The sequence below is a fragment of the Lipotes vexillifer genome, unplaced genomic scaffold, assembly GCF_000442215.2.
Source record: "Lipotes vexillifer unplaced genomic scaffold, Lipotes_vexillifer_v1.1 scaffold422, whole genome shotgun sequence".
NCBI classification, from domain to species: domain Eukaryota; kingdom Metazoa; phylum Chordata; class Mammalia; order Artiodactyla; family Lipotidae; genus Lipotes; species Lipotes vexillifer.
In genome coordinates, this window is record NW_006779087.1 from 872979 (window position 1) to 882823 (window position 9845).

The 9845-nt window shown below is 55.9% G+C and overlaps 2 protein-coding genes across 4 annotated transcripts in view; one reads left to right on the forward strand and one right to left on the reverse strand.

The window, feature by feature from the left end:
- Positions 1-7564, forward strand: part of KCNH3 (potassium voltage-gated channel subfamily H member 3) — an 18319-nt gene extending 10755 nt beyond the window's left edge. The window contains exons 11-15 of the mRNA XM_007452267.1: positions 4378-4595; positions 5330-5661; positions 6062-6168; positions 6799-6875; positions 6968-7564. Of these exons, the coding sequence (XP_007452329.1) occupies positions 4378-4595; positions 5330-5661; positions 6062-6168; positions 6799-6875; positions 6968-7564 (1331 nt within the window). The remainder of the gene's footprint in view (positions 1-4377; positions 4596-5329; positions 5662-6061; positions 6169-6798; positions 6876-6967) is intronic.
- A 378-nt stretch (positions 7565-7942) lies between these two features.
- MCRS1 (microspherule protein 1) overlaps positions 7943-9845 on the reverse strand; it is a 10291-nt gene continuing 8388 nt past the window's right edge. For 2 of the 3 annotated variants that reach the window (XM_007452270.1, XM_007452269.1), the window contains 6 exons: positions 9663-9691; positions 9452-9544; positions 9167-9249; positions 8883-8970; positions 8508-8635; positions 7943-8386 (listed from right to left, as the gene is read on the reverse strand). In XM_007452270.1, the coding sequence (XP_007452332.1) occupies positions 8300-8386; positions 8508-8635; positions 8883-8970; positions 9167-9249; positions 9452-9544; positions 9663-9691 (508 nt within the window). In that variant the 3' untranslated portion in view covers positions 7943-8299. The remainder of the gene's footprint in view (positions 8387-8507; positions 8636-8882; positions 8971-9166; positions 9250-9451; positions 9545-9662; positions 9692-9845) is intronic. The other variant, XM_007452268.1, reaches the window with a different exon arrangement.

Below are 9845 nucleotides of genomic sequence, written 5' to 3' on the forward strand. Positions count from 1 at the left end.
TGTTCAGGCAGGAGAAAGGGAGGCATGGACGCCATTTTTTGTTTTTAATTTATTGAAGAGAGTCGATTTACAACGCTGTGTTAATTTCTACTGTACGGCAAAGTGATTCAGTTATACATATATATGTGTTCTTTTTTAATATTCTTTTCCATTCTGGTTCATCACAGAATATTGAATATAGTTCCCTTTGTTATACAGCAGGACTTGTTGTGTATCCATTCTATGTATAATAGTTTGCATCTGCTAACCCCAAACTCCCACTCCACCCCTCCCCCACCCCCTCCCCCTTGGCAACCACAAGTCTGTTCTCTATGCCTGTGAGTCTGTTTCTGTTTTGTAGGTATGTTCATGTGTGTCATGTTTTAGAGTCCACATATAAGTGATAACACGTGGTATTTGTCTTTCTCTGACTTCACTTAGTATGATCATCTCTAGTTCTACCCACGTTGCTGCAAATGGAATTATTTCATTCTTTTTTATGGCCGAGTAGTATTCCATTATATATATATAGATATAGATATAGATATAGATATAGATATATAGATATATCATATCTTCTTTATCCATTTGTCTGTTGATGAGCATTTAGGTTGTTTCCATGTCTTGGCTATTGTACATACTGCTGCTATGAACATAGGGGTGCTTATATCTTTTTGAATTAGAGTTTTGTCTGGATATATGCCCAGGAGTGGGATTGCTAGATCATACGGCAACTCCCTTTTTAGTTTTTTGAGGAACCTCCATTCTGTTTTCCACAGTGGCTGCACCAACTTACATTCCCACCGACAGTATAGGAGGGTTCCCTTTTCTCCACACCCTCTCCAGCATTTGTTATTTGTAGACTTTTTAATGATGGCCATTCTGACCGGTGTGACATGGTACCTCACTGTAATTTTGGTTTGCATTTCTCTAATAATTAGCGATGCTGAGCATCTTTTCATGTGCCTCTTGGCCATCTGTATGTCTTCTTTGGAGAAATGTCTGTTTGGTTCTTTTTCGATTGGGTTGTTTGGTTTTTTGTTGTTGAGTTGTATGAGCTGTTTGTATATTTTGGGAATTAAGCCCTTGTCGGTCGCATCGTTTGCAAATATTTTCTCCCATTCCATAGGTTGTCTTTTCACTTTGTTTATGGTTTTCTTTGCTATGCAAAAGCTAGTATTTGATTAGGTCCATTCGTTTATTTTTGCTTTTATTTCTATTGCCTTCGGAGACTGATCTAAGAGAACACTGATATGATTTATATCAGAGAATGTTTTGCCTATGTCCCCTTCTAGGGGTTTTATGGTGTAATCTCTTATGTTTAAGGTTTTGAGCCGTTTTGAGTTTATTTCTGTATATGGTGAGAGGGTGTGTTCTAATTTACATGAGGCTGTCCAACTTTCCCAATATCCCTTGCTGAAAAGACTGTCTTTTTCCCATTGTAAATTCTTGCCTCCTTTGTTGAAGATTAACTGACCGGAGGCCATGCTTATTCACTGCAACCTCCCCCCGCCCACCCCAGCCAGGCCCAAGAGGGGAGATGCTACTTTCCTAGGGAAGGTCCTCGAACAAGCCCAGGGTTGCGATGGGTGACAGCAGAGCTCAGACTCCGAATACACTTCCCTTCTTGGCAAGAGAAAGAGGTGAAGATGAGGGATCAATTTCCTAGACAAGGAAGGGGAGATTGCAGTTTCAGAACTGACATGATAATAATGCTGGCCCCAGGGGTCCCGCAGCGGGGTCAGCCCTGTGTCCCGGCCCTTACATGCTTCAACTCACACAAACCTCACAAAACCCAGTGCGGAGGAATGATCACTATTCCATTTTGCATAGAAGGGGACTGAGGCTCCAAGAGGTTAATGAACAGGCAGGCTAGGGCTAGAACCTAGTCTGCTAACTCTAAACCTCAGGCTTCTTAACATTGTGTTCTTAGGCACTCTGCTCTGGGGAGACTCATCCCGCAGAAAGGGCGCGATTTCAGGGTGGCGGGCAACACGGGGCTGCAGGCTTCGGGGCTGTGGGAGGCTTTCAGCAGGGACCCCAGAGGGTGGGGACGCTGTGATCTGCGTGGGTCATGGAGGGCCTCACACACTGATGGAAGGTGCCCGGACCACAGCCAAATCCTCAGGCAGCAGCACTTGCAGACTCCCTGTGGGGACAGCTGACGCCTGGAGGGGCTGAAGTTTGTCATTAACCTGGAGAACCAGCAAGACCACACGCCCAGCAGCGACTGTGTGTCCATCCTCTCTTCCTTGAGGAGGATGGTCTTCCAACAGGAAACAGAAGAAAGAAATACCATGCGAGCTGAGAGAGTCGTTCACGAGTTTGACTTCTCGCCCTGCGTGGAGTTAATGCCAGGACTCTGAACAGACGGAGTTATGGCCACTCACATATGGCTGGCAGTCCTTGAGAAATGATGGGGAACTGGAGAGATTCAGAAGGGCAAAAAGGCAGATTTTGACAGTGGCAGGCTGGTCACTCCAAAGCAAGATTGTCTAGTGGATTATTAAACAGATGGTTTTCAGCTGGGAGCTGAGGAAGCAGCGTGGCTGGGAGCTGGCATGGGTCCTGAAAGAATCTCTCTTCTCTGATGCCAGGCACCAGGTCTCAGAATATCCACGTTCAGTATTAAGACAGCTTCACGGGTGGCCACCGCCTGTGCCGTGGCCTTTGCCTCCAGAATTCCCCAGCACTGGGACTTATGCCACCTTTGATCCATCCTGTTCCTACCCACGTGTTCCGGATGAACTGTTTCCTCTGTTGACGTGGCCCTTCTGGATGCCCTGGTGGATGCCTGGTTCCCCAGCCCTCATCATGGCCTGGTTTTCTGTTTTGCCTTCACCCCATCCCCCACCTGCCTCCTTAATTGAACATCCAGGTGCTTCCTGCCTGCTCCTTGCAGCTAAGGCTCACAGCACATCTAGCAGTGTCAATTCTGGCCCCTACCTCTGTGTATGAACTAACAGCTAAGTGTGCAAAGTTAGTTGGGGAGGAAAGAGGCAAGACGAAGAGAGGTGAGCTGGGCGACGGTGCAGGGAGGACCTTACAGGCCTTGATGAGCTGAGCTGGAGGCTGTGTCTGAGAGGCCAGCCTGGAGGGCAGGCTCTGGTCCCTGAGACCAGTGGTATGGAACTCCGTCCTCGGTCCTGTCCTATTTCTCGTTTTTATCTCCCCTCTTGGATGAAGACAAGAAATACATACTTATCCTATTTCCAGATGACACACGTGAGGACAGAGAGCTCATTCATCAGATGATCACACTGGGATCCAAACAGCTCTCCGAAGGAACCAGAAGGATGGCCTGAAACCAAGAAAATAAGATTTAACGATGATGCGTTCTGCACTTAAATTTGAGCAAAAGTCCATGAACATTTAGAGGAGGCCTTTAAGCTCAGTGAGTTCTGCTGGCAGCGTGAGACAGCCCACAGCGGGGGTGGCAGCGAGCCATCCTTTTCCTTAAGGATAAGGAAATGCTGTCTAATCTCATGAAATGTCTGGCCGTGGGTTGAGCTGCCTTGTGAGGGCCGTGAGTGGTCTGCCCAAGCCCTGGTGGCATGCCATACCTCTTGGGTATGATCTATAGGGGACTCTTTTCGGGAGGGAAGGGAAGGAAATGAACTTCGATTGGCCGTCTATGTGTCAGGCACGTTATCTACACTAACTTATCACCATGTCCCTGATTGGAGACATCCTATTTCATCGATTCTAAGTCACACATTTTTCCCCCACAATTTAACATCTCTGAGATTAGGATGCGGACTCGAGTTGATGCCATTTTACAATCGCTGTCAGCCAGGTGGCAGTCTCAGCCGGGTGGTGGGAAAACCCTCCATTGACACCTTCTGGTAAGATCGCGAAAGCACCACAGACTCAGTTCAATACAGGATCTCTCATATAGATGAGGCACCAGGGCTCAGGGAGGTGAAATAACGCGGCCCCCTGCCTTTTTCACTGTGCCACACAGCACTAACTTGCTGGTTCCACATACTGGTTCCTGGACACGCTCTACCTGAGTCACCTGCAGGGCTTAACAATTGTGGGGTCTCCAGTAGATATTATGATTCTGTAGGTAGTGATGGGCCCCGGGGAGTCTGGTTGGTTTAACTTTCCCGGAGGATTCTGATCTACAGGCAACCTGGGAATCACTAGAACTGGTGTCTCAGATCTGAAATTTGGGTTGTTTCAGCACAGTGCTTTGATCCCAAATGTGCTTGAGCACCTGGGTCACAATGCTCTTCACCCCGAGCCTGTCTGAGGAGCCAGCGAAGCAGGCAGCAGGGGTCAGCCAGGGCCCGGGCCCCGCTACTCCCCTCTTGTCCTGGCTGGAGAGGCCCCACTCAGGCCCCATCTCGGGTGGCTGAGGGGCAGGGCTTGCTGACCTCTGCTTCCTCTTCCCAGGGAAGGGTGATCTGATTGGCTGTGAGCTGCCCCGGCGTGAGCAGGTGGTCAAGGCCAACGCCGATGTGAAGGGGCTGACGTACTGCGTCCTGCAGTGTCTGCAGCTGGCTGGCCTGCACGAGAGCCTCGCGCTGTACCCCGAGTTCGCCCCCCGCTTCAGCAGGGGCCTCCGAGGGGAGCTCAGCTACAACCTGGGTGCTGGCGGAGGCCCCGCAGAGGTGAGGGTTCTGGGTCTGTGCGGGGAGGGGCGGGAGTGCTGGGGGGCCTGGTGAGGTGGGCAGAGAAGGGGTTTGTGGGAATGCCGTGTGAGCACCCCACACGTGGTGGTGGTAGGGCTCTACGCTCTGCTGCCCCTTCACACTCTCACACTGTCCTTTAGAGCCCAGCCCAGCTCTGCTCAGCCGCCACTCCCAGCTCTCCCGGCCCGTGAGATGGCCCGCGAGTCCAGCGGTACCAGACGAGGAGGCTGTGAGGTCACAGATGAGGGGTGGTGCCCATGGGTCGGGGCCAGGCAGGCCGCACACTAGTCTCCAGGCCGCCTCTGCAGAGAGCCCCGCAGTGCCCCTGCTTCTTCACATTGACACAGGACTGCTCTGAGGGGCTTTTGAATTTTCCTGCCTTATCTTACTAATTCCGAACCGTTTTTTGGTGCCAGGTCCTCCTGGATAGTTCAGTTAGCCTCAGGGACCAAGTAGAGGGACAGCGTGTCCACACTTGGCTAGCATTTTGAGGGACAGCAAATGCCTCCGGGGCTTGGTGGCTTTGTGGTGGCAGCAGAAAAGCACCCCCTTCCCTTGCCGAGTCTCTCCCTTGGGAGGTGGGAGACACTGGGCACCCTGTTTAACAAAAACAGCTCCTCCCATCTGGGGCGATGAGGCCAGGTCGGGGTGGGTGGTGAGTGGGACATAGTGGGGGCTCTCCATGATGATTCCCTGTCCCCCACTATCCCCAGGCGGACACCAGCTCCCTGAGTGGCGACAACACCCTCGTGTCCACACTGGAAGAGAAGGAGACGGATGGGGAGCAGGGCCCTGCAGCCTCGCCAGCCCCAGCTGATGAGCCCTCCAGCCCCCTGCTGTCCCCCAGCTGCACCTCATCCTCCTCGGCCGCCAAGCTGCTATCACCGCGACGACCGGCGCCCCGGCCCCCGCTGGGCGGCAGAGGGCGGCCGAGCAGGGCAGGAGCTTTGCAGGCTGAGGCCGGCCCCTCTGCTCGCCCTCGGAACTTAGAGGGGCTGCGGCTGCCCTCTGTGCCATGGAATGTACCCCCAGATCTGAGCCCCAGGTGAGCGAGCTCTGGGCCACTAAACTCTGGGCAGAGCTGCAGTGATAGGGCTGGGGCCCCGGCCAGGCACACCCCTGCCCTGGATGCCCATCTGTCCCTCCAGCCTCCGGCAAGAAGCCTTCCTTGACTCCTCCTCCTCCCTGCTGCCCCCCGTTCCACTATTCATGCCATGCACTGCTCAGAACTCTCTTGCTGTTTCACCTCATTCAAGTTTGAATCCCCAGTGAAACTGCAAGCTCCTAGAGGAAGGGACCACGTGTTACCCTTCGCTTGGGGCCCCAAGCCCCCGGCCCAGCTCCAAGCTTATGCAGCCTCTGCAAACAGTGGGGCGTCTTGTCCCATGAAACACTGCAGTGGCTGTCTGTCAACTGATCTGTTGTCCTGGCGCCTGTGTCCACAGGGTAGTAGATGGCATTGAGGATGGCTGTGGCTCTGACCAGCCCAAGTTCTCTTTCCGGGTGAGGCGGTCTGGCCCAGAATGTAGCAGCAGCCCCTCTCCCGGACCAGGTACTGGGGCCCGGGTCCGGGAGGAAGTTGGCAGGGCAGCCCCTTTGCCCTGGGAGCCTCTGAGAAAGTGGCAGGGCACAGACTTTGTGTGCCCTCTTGCCCTCACCCACCTGCATGGTTTGGGCAGGGCAGTGGGTAAGACCAGCACCCTGGTGTTGGAAGGTAGCTGGAATGGAGCTTGGTGAGATCTCTGCTGCCAGGTCTCTGTGTGACCTTGGTTCTCACCCCAGCTTCCCGTCTGTAAAAAGGTGATTGTTAAATGAGATAATGGTGCTGAAACCCTCAGCACCGTGTCTGGCCTACTGGGGGGGGATACAGGACTGGGGAAGCAGAGTTGGAAGTGGCCCCTGGGCAGGCCAGGCGGCCCAGGTAGTGTCCCCTTGCCTGGAGGACAGAACAAGAGACAGGCACAAAGGCAGCTTCCTGAGGGAGAAGCACAAGCCAGTGTGCCCGAGGCCCCCTGGCAGTTTGCACAGAATCCAGCAACTCAGGTAAGGCTGTAAGTGGCTGTTCCTGGCGGCAGCAGGCCTGGCCAGGCCAGTGTGGTCTGCGCTAAGCGGGCGGAGGCCTGGACCCCGCGCTGTCTTCATTCACCAGCCCTGGCTGGTAACCCCACCCTACTGTCCACAGAGAACAGCCTGCTCACTGTCCCCCTTGGGCCCAGCGAGGTGAGGAACACGGACATGCTGGACAAGCTTCGGCAGGCGGTGGGTGAGGGGCAAGGGTGGGGGCGCCTGCTGTTGTGAGGTCCCCACCCCACTGACCACGCCCTCCTCCCACCCTCCTCCCTTCCCTGCAGGTGATGGAGCTGTCTGAGCAGGTGCTGCAGATGCGGGAGGGGCTGCAGTCCCTTCGCCAGGCTGTGCAACTCATCCTGGCACCCCATGGGGAGGGCCCATGCCCTCCGACGTCAGGAGAGGGGCCCTGCCCGGCCAGCGCCTCTGGGCTCCTGCAGCCTCTGTGTGTGGACACTGGGACGTCCTCCTACTGCCTGCAGCCCCCAGCTGGCTCTGTCTTGAGTGGGACCCGGCCCCACCCTCATCCAGGCCCCCCTCCCCTCGTGGCACCCTGGCCCTGGGGCCCCCCGGCGTCTCAGAGCTCCCCCTGGCCTCAAGCCACAGCTTTTTGGACCTCCACCTCTGACTCAGAGCCCCCAGGCTCAGGAGAACTCTGCCCCGAGCCCAGCACCCCAGGCCCACCGCCTCCTGAGGGAGGGGCTAGGACTGGGCCCCCGGAGCCCATGAACCAGGCCGAGGCTGCCAGTACCGGACAGCCCCCGCCAGGGTCAGGGGGCCTGGCCTTGCCCTGGGAACCCCATAGCCTGGAGATGGTGCTTATTGGCTGCCACGGCTCTGGCACAGTCCAGTGGACCCAGGAAGAAGGCACAGGGGTCTGACCGCCAGCCCCAAAGCTGCTGCCAGACATGCTGCCATCTGCCCAGCCTCAGGGTGGAGGAAGGGTGGCGGCCACGCCCGGGACTCCGTGCTGCCCGCTGGCTCAGGGCAGGGAGCTTGAGAGCAAGCAAACAAGGGCCTGGCCCCGGACTCTCACGGGAGGGCTAGGACTTCTTCAGCCGCAGGCCCCAGGCTAGGAACCTTTGGGCTCCTACTCCTGGGGCCCTTCCTCACCTCAGCCGGCTCCTCTGACGTCTCATCTCCCTCTGCAGGCTGGGGGACAGTGGCCTGAGGCCAAGGAGGGGTTCTGCTATCCCCTGCATGTGCCCCTGCCTCACCTGTCCCCACATTTTTTATATTAAAAAAAAGAATAATAAAAGAAACTACTTGGGAACTCAGTGCTTTGTATTTACAAAAGAAAAATAATAAAGGAAAAGTCTGAAGCAAATCAGCTGGAGACACGGAGCAAAGGTGGGAGTCTGGGGGAGAGGGTAGGGGCCTCTGCAGAGACAGAAGGGGAGGGGCTCTGGCACTAAGGCAGCCTGAGGGTCCCAGCCTCTAGGGGCTTCCCCAGGACCAGCCCCACCCTCCCACAGAGGCTCAGATCAAGGGGCCAGGAGCTGAGTCTCCCGCAGCCCCCTCTGGTTTTTCCAGGAGCCTGAGTTGCCAGCTCCAGGGGTCTGGGAGGGCAGGGGAAACTGAGGCCAGAGAGAGCCCATGGGTCCTGCCACCACTTCTCACTGTGGTGTGATCTTGGCAGCCTCGGCCCGAATAAGGGCAATGAGGTCCTGGTTGATGAGGAAGACGAATCGCAGGCTGGCAATCTGCGGGCGGGAGAGAAGGGTGGCTAAGGACGGAGGTGAGACTGGGGGCCGGGGCAGACCCACACGCTGCCTCACCACACCATGGGGCTCATCCTGGCCTTTCCACCTCCCCGCAGCTCACCTCCACCACGGAGTTGTTGCTAAGGCGCCATTTGGAGCCACACAGCACAGGTCGTCCATCGATGTAGATGGGCCGCCGGCCCTCATTGGCGATGAAGAAATCACCGTTGTTCTTCAGCTTGATGACACCTATGGGAACAGAGAGGAACGGGGCTATGATGGGATGGGGGGAAGGCCAGAAGAGGGCCTGAAACCCCCATGTTCCCTCTGTTTCCTGGGGCCGCTAGAAGGCACCCAGGACTCCCAAGTTAGAGATCTTAAAATGCCAGCTCCTCAGCCCCACCCAGTCCCTGCGGTTCCCACGGAGACCAAGCCCCAGGGCTGGAGGGCAGCGAGAGGCTGGGAGCAACATCCTCACACTGCTTCCTGCTGGTACCTTGCTTCCGGGAGATCTTCCAGGCCGGACCCTCCAGAGACAGGTCCACGTCAATCTGGTTATCCTTGGTTGCTCTGCCTAGGGTGATCTGGGGAAATGGGGCAGGTGTGGGCTGGAACCTGAGGAATGGGGAGGAGTCCACACAGGCCCAGGAAAGATGAGAAATCAGGGACCAGACATAGAAAGGGAAGTGAGGGGAAGATCGACAAGAGGAGGGGAACCTAGGAAGGGGGAGGTAGGGGTTGGGATGCGGATGAGGACAGCGATGGCTGGGCCGGCCTCACCTCTCTCGAGCGCATCAGGTACCGCACCATGCGGCCCCGCAGCACTGCCAGGGTCTGGTTGTCAAAGTCCGGAGAGCTCATGCCTGGGGGAGAGCAGCTCATGTCAGAGAAGAGCCCACTCTTAAGAGCCACAGCATGGAAGGCAGGGAGCCAGGGCAAGATCCACTGAGGGAAAGGAGCTAGAGGTCTGGGAAAGGAGGGTGAACCCAGCCAAGCAACCACGGGGGCTCAGGGAGGGGCGAAGGGATTTGGAGCACAACCCTGCTGGTCCCCTGGCCTCCTCACCTGTGATGCTATCTACTAGCACCTGCCACTTATGCAGTTCCTGTTCCAGCTGCCGAATCTCTCGTTTCTGGCGCCGGTCAGCCACTGTCAGCTCTGGGGTGAGGTGGGGTGGTAACGAAGGACACTCTGAGGTCACCAGCATCTTGTAGTGTTTCTCTCTGTTCCAGCAGGAGCTCCCACCCCCTCACTGTCCCCACCAGGGCACACTCACCATGTTCTAGGACTTCATCTCGCATATCCCTGGGGGGTGAGAAGAGAAGGATGAATCAGGCTCCAATTTGAGCTCACCTGCCATCACCATTAGGTGCTACTGGGCTCAGTAGGATCTCTCAGTCCCTCAGCCCAGTGGCCCCGTGGGCTGCTCCTCTGGCCTTAGCCTAGCTTCCCTCCCTGG